This window comes from Doryrhamphus excisus, chromosome 8 (assembly GCF_030265055.1).
Source record: "Doryrhamphus excisus isolate RoL2022-K1 chromosome 8, RoL_Dexc_1.0, whole genome shotgun sequence".
Lineage (NCBI taxonomy): Eukaryota > Metazoa > Chordata > Actinopteri > Syngnathiformes > Syngnathidae > Doryrhamphus > Doryrhamphus excisus.
The window spans coordinates 11,643,365-11,657,622 of record NC_080473.1 but is presented as its reverse complement, the minus strand read 5'-3'; the positions used below and the strand labels follow the sequence as shown (position 1 = coordinate 11,657,622).

The window sequence follows — 14,258 nt, the reverse complement described above, 5'->3', positions numbered from 1 at the left end:
TGCTCTCCGGTTCTACCATATATTACTTATTGTGTGGTAATATGGGGTACTAACTATAAAAGCAATCTTCACTCGCTAAATGTACTGCAAAAAAGGCCAGTAAGGATAATTCATAATGCCGAATGAGAAAATACTAACTCCTTATTTCTAAAATCACAAATACTTCAACTTTCTGATATAGTTAATTTTCAAACAGCTAAAATTAAAATTAAAATTAAAATTAAAATTAAAATTAAAATTAAAATTAAAATTAAAATTAAAATTAAAATTAAAATTAAAATTAAAATTAAAATTAAAATTAAAATTAAAATTAAAATTAAAATTAAAATTAAAATTAAAATTAAAATTAAAATTTAAATTTAAAAAATGTAAATTATGTTAGGATAAAAATAACTTAAATTATGTTAGGATAAAAATGTAAATAAAAAAAAGAACTTAAATTATATTAGGAAAGCAGGAAGTGAACAAATGTAACAGTTACTGATTATAAAAGTACCAGATGTAGGGGTAGGATTTAATAAGCTTTGCTTCTTCCTACTCCTTTTGGACATGTGGAACTGTGAACTGATTATGTGATGCATTCAATTGTCATCTGATGCATGTTGAAATGAAATAAAACCATTACCATTACCATGACTGAGTGAAAGACGCCAAGGTAGGGCGGTAGATGGATGTGTAGGCGGCGTGACGCAAACAAAAATGAGTCCGAGTGACTGAAAAAAAGCCTGAGTCCACACCGTTAAGATTGAATCTCTCCTCCATTAAGTCGGACGGATGGCCGTTATGCGGCGTGATGGATGAGACGCGCCGTGTCTTTAAGTTCCACATCAACTCCCTGCAACCACGACAATAGGAGACATCATTTTCTATCTAGCAAGTGTTGATGATGGTGCCGTAACTATAGCAACCCGCAGCCATCCAAGACACCGCGCCATATGTCCGTGTTGCATTCTCGCCTTTTTTCCAGTGGAGAACAATGACTTGTGAGCCTGCTTTGTCGTTGATGTAATCAAAGAACGGTTTAATAATACATCGACGTCGAGCGAAGATAACATGTTGTTTTGTCAAGCATATCTTAATGTGGGCGAGTAAGGACGTGGATGTGGAGATTTACCCTCAGTGCCGCATTCTTCTATCCATCCGTTCATTTTTTTTTACCACATTTCCTGGTTAGGATCTCATCTCGGGTAACTTCACCTGTCAATCACAATATTCTAAATGTCAAGCATATTTACATACGGTATATATGAATATGAATGGATTCATAGATCCTGGTAGGGATTCAAATGCAGCTCTTGTTGCTGGGATGATTATCGGTTGAGGAATCACACCAATGGAGTGCATATCCGTACTCGGCTAATATTTCAGCAAATGAATGCATACATTGATTACCACTTAGTAATCGTCAAATGATCATCCTGGGAGCTGATAAGACTTTCACTCTGCTGCTGGGGTTGTTGATTAAATCTGTCACGAGGTTTTTAAAATTAGCACTTCATGCATCTATTGATGTATTCATGTTCCGCCGAGTCCATCTCAACTGGTGGGTTGGGACCCACAAGAAAGAAAATGAAATAGCAATGTAATAACCTATAATGTCTGTGAATGTATTACACGCTAACGATGGATCTGCGCGATCGATCAATAGCGCATCGCCCGAAATGGATCCATCGTTCGCGCACGAATCGATCAATTTCTGCGCTCACGATGGATATAACTGCCTTGCGCTGGAGACCGATGCTTTGACACTACGCTGACGATATAATGACAATCGTTGATCTGCTAATTGCATACAAAAATGGCATAAAATGCCAAAATTTTAGAGCGTCAATTTTTGACAAAAAACGTAAGGGTTTAGTATGTCGGTTTTTTTCAGTTTTTTTCAACTTGCTTCTAATGCACTTTTCGGGTAAAAAAAAACAGGGGAAACCTCACACACACTCAACAGGGGCCCCAGGAGCACCCAAAAATGGCATAAAATGCCAAACTTTTAGGGCGTAAATTTTTGACAAAAAACATAAGGTATGTAGTTTTTTTCAGTTTTTTTCAACTTGCTTCAAATGCACTTTTCGGGTAAAAAAAAAAAAAACAGGGGAAACCTCACACACACTCAACAGGGGCCCCAGTAGCACCCCAAAATGGCATAAAATGCCAAAATTTTAGGGCGTCAATTTTTGACAAAAAACCGTTAGGGTTAGGGTTAGTGCATTAACAGCAAGTTGAAAAAAAATGAAAAAAACGACATACTAACCCCTTACGTTTTTTGTCAAAAATCACCAATTTCAAACACATGCATTTTATGCCGGTTTTGGGTGCTTCTCAGGCCCCTGATGCGTGTGTGTCGGGTTAGGGTTAGGGTTAGTGCATTAACAGCAAGTTGAAAAAAATTGAAAAAAACGACATACTAACCCCTTGGAGCGATGGTGGGTGCTGCAGCTAGACCGTAGCAATACATTTTCTTTTTCTGCAATAGTCGACCAAGGGAGCGTCATCCAATGCCCTTTACTCGTGCTCTCACGTCACCAAAACTGATTAATCATGTTTTGAAACAAGTGAGGAAATAGTGCAGTGCCGACTTGGCTAATATACAAACAAATCCAACAATCGGTTTTCCACTAGGCTGCTTGGGGAAGCAGAGGCAGGAATATGTCAATATTTCATTCTTAGTATTAATCTTTTAATATGCCTCAGGTGGTGTGGTGAGGCCTCAGAATGTGCTTAGGGTTCATATGGACATCCAGCAGCAGCAGTCCTCCATACATCAGTAGGTGGCACTACCTTTGCTTTCCACAAGAGGGAGTGCTGATTTGGAGAGCAGCCAAGTGCATACCAAAGTTTACCGAGCTGTTTATCAAATTAGCAGGAAAAAAAAAAAAAGGCCAACTTGATAGCAGGTTGCAGCACTACGGCACGACACTGAGGTCCTGTTTGAACAGCGATAAGGCATAAGGCAAAAGGCAACGTGCCGTGATCGTTTATGGCGAAATACCCTATATAGCGTCATGTTGCTTCACGGAGTAAAACACAAAGCCGTAAAGTTATACAAGCGCCAGCTCTGCCAAGGTGCTCTTATGAGGTTCCTTATTCGTGCCTTTTTGTACAAAATAAAACATTTAGCAATCCTTTAAACTGCCTGCAGATGTTGTAAAGGAATATTACCCACACATGCTCCCACACCCTGACACAGATAGGTGACAGATGTTGAGTAAGAGAAGGTCACTGGGTGCACCGTGTCATTGTCTGCTTGCTGCATTCGCTGCATTGTTCACATCGCCGCATAAATCATGGAAATTTCCTCTGGAATGAAAATTATGTCCGACTCCTTTTTTCTTGTTTTCTTTATGTCCTGCACACACGTGTACACACACTCTTTCATATGTGCACATCTAAAACAGGGGTCTCAAAAATGCGGCCATGAAAATGTAATATTAGTGCGGCCCGCGCAAGTTTGATATGGATGCTGTATGGTATCATGTACCCAGAAAAAATTATTACGTTTGATTAATGTTCATGTTAAAGGTTAAATAACTGTTAATAGTTATCCTCCCTATCCGTGTGGAAGTGGTAAGTTTTTGGCTATTTAAGTTTAAAGGAAATAACTTGAAGGCTGTGGCGGCACGGTGGTATAGTGGTTAGCGTGCAGACCTCACAGCTAGGAGACCAGGGTTCAATTCCACCCTCGGCCATCTCTGTGTGGAGTTTGCATGTTCTCCCCGTGCATGCGTGGGTTTTCTCCGGGTACTCCGGTTTCCTCCCACATTCCAAAAACATGCTAGGTTAATTAGTGACTCCAAATTGTCCATAGGTATGAATGGTTGTTTGTCTATATGTGCCCTGTGATTGGCTGGCCACCAGTCCAGGGTGTACCCCGCCTCTCCCCCGAAGACAGCTGGGATAGGCTCCAGCACCCCCGCGACCTTTGTGAGGAAAAAGCGGTAGAAAATGAATGACTGATTAATGTTCATGTTAAAGGTTAAATAACTGTTCATAGTTATCCTCCCTATCCGTGTGGAAGTGGTAAGTTTTTGGCTATTTAAGTTTAAAGGAAATAACTTGAAGGCTACCGTTTAGGTTGCTAGCGCCCTAGTTTGCGAGTTAGCATGTGTCTCAAGACCCTGCAGTTGCGCAATATGTTGTAAATAAAAAAAAGTATAAATGTGACTATAGTCGTGTTTTGTCATGTCTACAGGGCTCTAATAATGCTTTGTTCATTTTAATCTGAAAAAAATAATTTGTCTACCCACCAACTATATGTGGTTTCTTAAGTTTTTATTTGCCGTTTTATTATTATTATTATTATTATATTTATTTATTACTGATTGATTTTCTTTATTCTTGATTTGTTTCTTTATTTTTCATCTTATTTTGTGCAGAAAAATAAAAATTAAGATATTTGAGAACAGTGGAATGTTTTATCAGAGCTTTTCTTGTAGAAAATCGGAACCAAAGCACTGAAAAATTTTTCTGTTTTTAATAAATGCGTTTTTTTTTTTTTTTTTGGAAAACCTGAAAATTCTGTAGATGACTGGCCTTTATTTAAATGCTACACTATGCACGGAATTGGACTTGGCGACACTGTTCCACTCCTGATCACTGTAGATGTGATAATGAGTGGAAACGGGTTACATCAGGGGTCGCAAACTCAATTGTCTGGACCGTATCAAGTATTGGGAAAGGAGTGGGATAGGCTCCAGCTGCCTCTAAGTGTATTGTCTCTATTTTTGCCCATGCAGTCCAGTGCTGATGACTTGATAATGTCAATGTTTGTAATCCTATTATTCCCAACCAAACTAATCCACCTGAAGGGATGCTAGCGCCTGCATGGACTCACTCATTCCACATACATGAATGACAACAGAAGGTGATACATAGTTTTGAAATATAAATACAAAATATTATGTCAGATATGCAGGACTCACTGCTGCTGGGCTTAGAGGGCATCAAGAAGACCATCCAGCATGGAGGAACTGGAGAACTCCCAAAGTTCATCACTGGTGCAAAGGTAAGAGATTTTCCATGAGATGTTCACATGGACGGTGAACGCTCAAAACCAGTTAGCATCTTAGAATATTAATTATCAAATGGATTTATGGCAAGTCAGGAAGTGATGTGAAGCTCAGTGAAAGTGACACCAAAGGTTCAGTTTTTGAGGCATTAAATATGTTAATGACTTTTTTATTATACAGTAATTAGAGATGTCCCATAATTATCGGTACCGATAAATATTGGACCGATATCAGTATCACAATGTGTTATCGGTCGATATCGGTATCAGATTTGTTCCCTATCTAAGTATGAATGTGAGTGTGAATGGTTGTTTGTCTATATGTGCCCTGTGATTGGCTGGCCACCAGTCCACGGTGTACCCCGCCTCTCGCCTGAAGACAGCTGGGATAGGCTCCAGCACCCCCGCAACCCTTGTGAGGAAAAGCAGTAGAAAATGAATGAATGAACGAATGAATGAGTAATTAGGGATGTCCCATAATTATTGGTACCGATAAATATTGGACTGATATCAGTATCACAATGTGTTATCGGTTGATATCCGTATCAGATTTGTTCCCTATCTAGGTATGAATGTGAGTGTGAATGGTTGTTTGTCTATATGTGCCCTGTGATTGGCTTGCGACCAGTCCAGGGTGTACCTCTTGCCCGAAGACAGCTGGGATAGGCTCCAGCATGACCCTCGTGAGGATAAGCAGAAGATGGATGGATGGATGAAAACGTTAAAAATGCAGTATAGGACACATATGTGTTCATTCCACCACAGGAGATATGTCATGTTTACACATATCGGTATCGACTGATATCGGTATCGGAAATTGGGAGTCCCTTGTGAGGAAAAGCGGTAGAAAATGAATGAATGAATAATTAGGGATGTCCCATAATTATCGGTACCGATAAATATTGGACCGATATCAGTATCACAATATGTTATCGGTTGATATCGGTATCAGATTTGTTCCCTATCTAGGTATGAATGTGAGTGTGAGTGGTTGTTTGTCTATATGTGCCCTGTGATTGGCTTGTGACCAGTCCAGGGTGTTTCTCTCGCCGAAAGACAACTGGGATAGGCTCCAGCATGACCCTCGTGAGGATAAGCCGAAGATGGATGGATGGATGAAAACGTTAAAAATGCTGTATAGGACACCACAGGAGATATGTCATGTTTATACATATTGGTATCGACTGATATCGGTATCGGAAATTGGGAGTTGGACAATATCAGTTTTCAGCAAAAAAGCCAATATCGGACATCTCTAATTATAATATAAGCAGAATTTATGACGCCTGAACCCATTGGGGAAAGAAAGCTGCATTTCACACTTAGAGCCACTAGAGGGCGACAGCTGCTATTTGCATGGAATGTAAACATGAAATAAATATTTTGTAACATTTTCAGACTTGCCAAAGGAATAAAACGAGCCTCCCCAGCAACCTAATGACTGTGGGACAGTTTTATATATTTGGACTATTTGTAAATAAAACAAAAAAAATCCCTTTTTGTCACTTTTGCGTTTTTTATGTGCAGATGCCAAGAAAAAAAAACACTCCACGGGGCCACATTTGAGACCCTTATAGAACCTAAATGACCCTAAGCTGTAAATAAGCCACACCACAATATGCTGGCATGACTCTCCTGTCTTTGGATTTGTTTTGGATAATTCTACAACAACGTCAGCAGGAAGTCACAGCACGCTGCTCGTTTGATTTGTTCAGGTGACGTTTCACTTCCGCACCATGCTGTGTGACGATGAGCGCACCGTGATCGATGACAGTAAAGTGGTGGGCACCCCCATGGAGATCGTCATTGGCAACATGTTCAAACTGGACATCTGGGAGACTCTGCTGGCCTCCATGAGGATCGGTGAGGTGGCAGAGTTCTGGTGTGACACCATTGTGAGTAGAACCGTAACAGACCGTGACCGCTTCTTTCCATGTGTGTGTTTTGGGAAACGATACACGCCTTCATAAAATCACTTTTAGCTGTGCTAATACAAAATGTTATTAAACATTTTGACATCATTAACTGTCATATTGGCTGCATGGTGGACAAGTGGTTAGCACACAGGCCACACAGCTAGCACACCCGAGTTTGATTCCAGTTTGCATGTTCTCCCCGTGCATGCGTGGATTTCTCCTGGTACTCCGGTTTCCTCCCACATTCCAAAAACATGCTAGGTTAATTAGCGACTCCAAATTGTCCATAGGTATGAATGTGAGTGTGAATGGTTGTTTGTCTATATGTGCCCTGTGATTGGCTGGCCACCAGTCCAGGGTGTCCCCCGCCTCCTGCCCGAAGATAGCTGGGATAGGCTCCAGCACCCTCTGCAAAACCTCGTGAGGAAAAGCGGTAGAAAATGAATGAATGAATAATGAATTTACATATTTCATCTTATTTATAACTACTTGCTACCAACTACTTAAATTACAAATAATATTTTTTCTGTGTGACCTCTTTCTATTTTAAAAGCTGCTGTCCCACACATTTAAAATATTTGGGTGGAGGTGTAATATTAGAATGTGTGTGTGTGTGTGTGTGTGTGTGTGTGTGAGAGAGAGAGAGAGAGAGAGACAGATGGGTGGAACAGTCATACTGTCATTAATCTGCACCAGTCTCACTTTTGTCTAATCGGCTCGAATTCCTGCTGAATCAGCACGATTGACTCCCCTCCACTCTGATTAGATTTGAAGGGGCTCAGAGCCTTTAGTCCCTCCTCTGGCCCGCTCCACACACACACACACTGTGTGGCACAGTACAAAGTGGCGGAGGGCAAACAAGTTGCTGTAATTGAACACTGCAGAAAGAGGCGCAAACTCTGGAAGATCTAGAAAGCTTATTGTGTGTAGCTGCTCTATAATGGTGTAAATAGTCAATGTTCTTTCACCTTTATAGCGCTTTTCCACCCCTAAAGCACTCAAACAATATTCAACTGGGGGTTCAGTATCTTGCCCAAGGATACTTCGACATGATTATGGAGGATCGAACCCGCAACCTTCAGGTTGGGAGACGACCAGGAGTCCCCTAGGAGTCCACAGCTCAATACAAAGCACTGAAAATGAGCATAATAGGTCCACTTTAATGAATAAGTCATGCTGTTTCACGGCTGGATACAGCCTATTATTGCTCAAAAATGTGCAGATTTAAGCAAATGTTATGCCTGAAGATTCCTAAATTACTATATAGTACTATATATATATATATATATATATATATATATATATATATATATATATATATATATATGAAAATTCCTAAATTACTATATAGTACTATATATATAGTTAATTTTCACTATTACTAATATTATTATATTACTAATATTAATTGCAGGCAGGAAAGGTGTAAGCATATATATATATATATATATATATATATATATATATATATATATACAGTGAAGAAAATAAGTATTTGAACACCCTGCTATTTTGCTATTTCTCCCACTTAGAAATCATGGAGGGGTCTGAAATTTTCATCGTAGGTGCATGTCCACTGTGAGAGAGATAAACTAAAAAGAAAAATCCAGAAATCACAATGCATGATTTTTTTAACAATTTATTTGTGTGATACAGCTGCAAATAAGTATTTGAACACCTGAGAAAATGAATGTTAATATTTGGTACAGTAGCCTTTGTTTGCTATTACAGAGGTCAAACGTTTCCTGTAGTTTTTCACCAGGTTTGCACACACTGCAGGAGGGATCTTGGCCCACTCCTCCACACAGATCTTCTCTAGATCAGTCAGGTTTCTGGGCTGTCGCTGAGAAACACGGAGTTTGAGCTCCCTCCAAAGATTTTCGATTGGGTTCAGGTCTGGAGACTGGCTGGGCCATGCTAGAACCTTGATATGCTTCTTACGGAGCCACTCCTTGGTTTTCCTGGCTGTGTGCTTCGGGTCGTTGTCGTGTTGGAAGACCCAGCCACGACCCATCTTCAATGCTCTGACAGAGGGAAGGAGGTTGTTCCCCAAAATCTCACAATACACGGCCCCAGTCATCCTCTCTTTAATGCAGTGCACTCGTCCTGTCCCATGTGCAGAAAAACACCCCCAAAGCATGATGCTACCACCCCCATGCTTCACAGTAGGGATGGTGTTCTTCGGATTGTACTCTTCATTCTTCTTCCTCCAAACACGCTTATTGGAATTATGACCAAAAAGTTCTATTTTGGTCTCATCTGACCATAAAACTTTCTCCCATGACTCCTCTGTATCATCCAAATGGTCATATGCAAACTTAAGACGGGCCTTGACATGTGCTGGTTTAAGCAGGGGAACCTTTCGTGCCATGCATGATTTCACATCATGACGTCTTAGTGTATTACCTACAGTAACCTTGGAAACGGTGGTCCCAGCTCTTTTCAGGTCATTGACCAAGTCCTGTCGTGTAGTTCTGGGCTGATTCCTCACCTTTCTTAGAATCATTGAGACCCCACGAGGTGATATCTTGCATGGGGCTCCACTCCGATTGAGATTGACCGTCATGTTTAGCTTCTTCCATTTTCTAATGATAGCTCCAACAGTGGACCTTTTTTCACCAAGCTGCTTGGTAATTGCTCCGTAGCCCTTTCCAGCCTTGTGGAGGTGTACAATTTTGTCTCTGGTGTCTTTGGACAGCTCTTTGGTCTTCGCCATGTTACAAGTTAAAGTCTTACTGATTGTATGGGGTGGACAGGTGTCTTTATGCAGCTAACGACCTCAAACAGGTGCATCTGATTCAGGATGATACATGGAGTGCAGGTGGACTTCTAATGGGCAGACTAACAGGTCTTTCAGGGTCAGAATTCTAGATGATACACAGGTGTTCAAATACTTATTTGCAGCTGTATCACACAAATAAATTGTTAAAAAATCATGCATTGTGATTTCTGGATTTTTCTTTTTAGTTTATCTCTCTCACAGTGGACATGCACCTACGATGAAAATTTCAGACCCCTCCATGATTTCTAAGTGGGAGAAATAGCAAAATAGCAGGGTGTTCAAATACTTATTTTCTTCACTGTATATATATATATATATATATATATATATATATATACGTATATATGCTTACACCTTTCCTGACACAGAGCACAAAAAAAAAAGTACAATATAAATTTAACGCGTCAAAAGACTTGATCACCAGAACAACAGGCTTTTATTGCAGGTATTTATTCTTTCTAAACAGGCACTTCCTGTCCACCCCCCACTCTGCTGCCCCAGGTACACCTTTATAGCAACAAACACAAAGCATGAGTCTTATTTATATCTTAAATGTCTTATTATGTTTACTATATTGGGTAATACAAGTGTAAAGGTAATTATGGGGGTGTCATTTCATGTCTAGAGAGATAATAATAAAATCTGTATTTAGAAGGTCTTACGCAAGTTATAGGTTGATGTTGCTGAAGGATTTAAATACCGCAAATAATTCATTCATTCATTCATTTTCTACCGCTTTTTCCTCACGAGGGTAGCGGGGGTGCTGGAGCCTATCCCAGCTGTCTTTGGGCGAGAGGCGGGGTACACTCTCCAGCCAATCACAGGGCACATATAGACAAACAACCATTCACACTCACATTCATACCTATGGACAATTTGGAGTGGCCAATTAACCTAGCATGTTTTTGGAATGTGGGAGGAAACCGGAGTACCCGGAGAAAACCCACGCATGCACGGGGAGAACATGCAAACTCCACACAGAGATGGCCGAGGGTGGAATTGAACCATGGTCCTCCTAGCTGTGAGGTTTACGCGCTAACCACTAGTCCGCCGTGCCGCCCATGTACCAAATTGATATTATTTAATTTAATATGATCTAATTAAGATTTAAGAATACATGTAAACATTATATCCCGTACAAGCATAGAAAATAGATATGAAAATGATTACAATATAAATCAATGTCAATAAATTATGTTATTATGAGAGAAAAATGGAACCACTCTACTGTCTCCAAATGGAGGCCATTTAGGTCCCTTGACTATTAGAAGGGTTAAAATGATTTAAAAGCAATTGATAAGTGGAAATTGTTTTTAATTAACTAGTTGGTCCTTTGATTGGCACTTTGACTGCAATAAGCGTGAAAGGTCAAGATCACAGGCAAGCGGCGCCATGAATCACTACATAAACACAGTACATCAATTCCATCGCTGCTCGCCAGTAAGTGATTCATGTAACGGCTCATTTAATCGCCACATTTAGCTTTTTTTTTTTCTTCTTTTTGCTGTCTCCTCCAAAGCACACTGGCGTTTATCCTCTAGTGTCCAAGAGCATGAGGCGCATCGCAGACGGCAAAGACCCAGTGGACTGGCACATCCGTACATGCGGCATGGCCAACATGTTTGCCTACCACAGCCTCGGATACGAAGACCTGGATGAACTGATGAAGGAGCCTAAGCCGCTCCTCTTCGTTCTAGAGCTGATCCAGGTTAGGAGCGGACACAACATGGAGACTTGGATGTTTGTAGGACAACGCGTACATGTCCATGTGACAGGTGCTGCAGCCCAGTGAGTACAACAGAGAGTCGTGGGCTCTGAGTGACGAGGAGAGGCTGAAGGTGGTGCCCGTGCTGCACGGTCAGGGCAACAAGCTCTACAAGCAGGGCCGCTACCAAGACGCCACTATGAAATACAAGGAAGCCATCATCTGCATCAAGAACGTCCAAACAAAGGTGACCACACCTCCAGAACATGATTGTTATAGAACCAATGTGACATGAAGATTGGGGGTGTTAGGAGAAAGCATGGGAGGCTCCATGGCTGAAGCTGGAGAAGATGGCCCACACCTTAACGCTCAACTACTGCCAGTGTCTTCTACGCATGGAGGAGTACTATGAGGTCATAGAGCACACAAGTGACATCATCAACCAGCACCCAGGTTGGACCCACAAACACATTTACACACGTAATAATGATACGAGTTGTAGGACAATATTACACCACTAGATGGTGCTGTTGTTCCTTTTCTTATTTAATACAGCACCTTTTATATAGCAGCTCAGCCTGACATAACAGGTTGTTTTCTACAGTGCAGCTATTATGTAGTCTACAAATCTCTACCTGGCAACAAACACAAGGTATATCTTCTGATGGGACAGCACAGTAGGAAGCAAATTAAATTTAGAGAAGTCAGTGTGTAGCTGGGAAAGCCATATGTATGAGTCAAACCATTATATCCATTATATATATATATCCATTATATATCCATTATACCATAAATCCTACCCCTCCATCTGGTACTTTTACAATCAGTAACTGTTACATTTGTTCACTTCCTGCTTTCCTAATATAGTTTAATGTTTTGTTTTGTTTTTTTGTCACATACCGAAGTACAAGGTGATATGAGCATCCAATGACATAACGTGTACCATAGTAAGTGTCAATATAGTGATATATATAGCACATCATGACTGGTTCAAGACTCTTCATCCTTGTATTTAGCAAACATCAACTGCTTGTATTGTTTCTTGAATTGGCTCATCGTTGTGCATTGTTTGAGGGTCTTACTCAATCCATACCATAGTTTGATTCCAGTATACCTCACAATGAACATATCCAAATTGTGTCCAAATAGTTGATATTTAGAATGAGCGCTATTGTTAGCATCTAGCATTTGCCTCTCGTTTGCTGGGCCACCCTTCATCTTCAGCTTCCTTAGCAAAACACTTGGATGTGTATTGTTTGTTCCTTATCATGCTGGAAAACATTTTCGTCATGTCACAGCACATGTTGGAAATTTCCTGCAATTAACCACAGTTCACAGGGGTTGGCAGCACTCATGCAGCCCCACTACCACCACCATGTTTGGCACAATTATATTGGTACTCAATTGTGTTGAGTCAAATTTTCACTGAATACTATATATACAAACAATATATAAAAAACAAAAAATATATACAAGCTGCACAATGACTACTCGAAAGTATATCCAGGTTTTACTTCTGTAGTATTGTCCAAATAGAAGATACACTGTACTAAAAATGGTTACAAATGTATAAGCAAAACATGTACATGAATGCGGGGTTAAAAAGCAAGTATAGCACCACTATCATTTTCTATTGCAAGGAACTAAAGTGAAAGGAATCCAAACATTGGAAATTGTAAAATATCATTTTAGTCGCAGAAAGGCGGGGGGTGTCAAAAGTACTGCAGTTTATGACCAAGAATGTCGTCTAAACACCAATTAGTGAAAACGACACCTTCCATAAAAGGTGTTTATATTGTTCCCCCTCAGGGGTAACAAAGGCCTTCTACCTGCGTGGAAAAGCCCACGTGGAGGTGTGGAACGAGGCCGAGGCCCGGCAGGACTTCAGCAAGGTGCTGGATCTGGAACCTGGCATGAAAAAGATGGTGAAGAAGGAACTGGCGGTGTTGAACATGCGGATGGAGGAGAAGAACCAGGAGGACAGGGTCAAATACAAGGGCATGTTTTGAGCTAAATATTCATTTTTGTAACTAGTACTGGATCTATCCAACCATGTGGGGTACATTTCTTTCTATTTTAGATATTGAACCTTGCCCTTTTCCCCCACAAGGTGGCACTGAATCCACATGTACTGTCTTGTCTCAGCAGGGATTCTGCAGTTGAGTAATAAATCCAAGCTGCAGCACAACTTCCAGACTCCTGAGGCTCGTAAAAGGAAATCATGTGAGATGTAGCTACTGTTTGTCTGGCTACATTTGGTCTTCTGTTTCGGAGACCTGCATGGGCAAACTGCGGCCTGCGGGCCACATCGGGCTCGCCAAAAGCATTTTAATCCGGCCTACTTAATGTTTACCAAAAGTTTGTACAAAAAGGCCATCCAAACACAACACATGAACAAAGTGGTACTACACCATATGGGAATACAAATATTTACACCAATAGAATGTACCATGCCAAAAAATATAGTCCTAGCTTGTGGTACTCTCTTACATGTTTGAGTGATTGCAAAATACGTTGAGGAAGTTGTGAAGAGACGTAAATAAGGAGGAGTAAACATACTCTTGATTGCCAATGTTGTATTGTTCATAGTTCAAATTGTTACCCAGCATGACTTGCGTCCATTTGGAAATAACAGTTTTAAGTTACATGTTATGTTTAGCGAGGTGCATTCCTACAATACGGCAAACCCCAATAACGTCATATTAAAAGATGATCTTTGTCGCTTACATTGAGGGAACCCCCACTGAGCAGCCCGTAATGCAGAGAAGCATCACTCAAGGAAATGGGGCTCACTCTAATGCAGAAGTCTAATGATGACCAAAATCAATGGGAGTGCATCAGTGGGGGGGG

General features: G+C 40.6%; 1 protein-coding gene across 2 annotated transcripts; it reads left to right on the top strand.

Annotated features, from left to right (window-relative positions):
- The first annotated feature begins 4,824 nt into the window (after positions 1-4,824).
- aipl1 (aryl hydrocarbon receptor interacting protein-like 1) lies at positions 4,825-14,218 on the top strand. 2 transcript variants are annotated; one of them, XM_058080074.1, is made up of 6 exons: positions 4,826-5,002; positions 6,721-6,900; positions 11,223-11,411; positions 11,479-11,655; positions 11,720-11,861; positions 13,218-14,218. In XM_058080074.1, exons 1-6 carry the CDS (start codon positions 4,898-4,900, stop codon positions 13,415-13,417), a joined length of 993 nt encoding a protein of 330 aa, XP_057936057.1. In that variant the 5' UTR covers positions 4,826-4,897; the 3' UTR covers positions 13,418-14,218. The 2 variants fall into 2 exon arrangements, with proteins under 2 accessions (XP_057936058.1, XP_057936057.1); XM_058080075.1 differs by lacking the exon at positions 6,721-6,900 and having other exon boundaries at positions 4,825-5,002.
- The last annotated feature ends 40 nt before the right edge of the window (positions 14,219-14,258 follow it).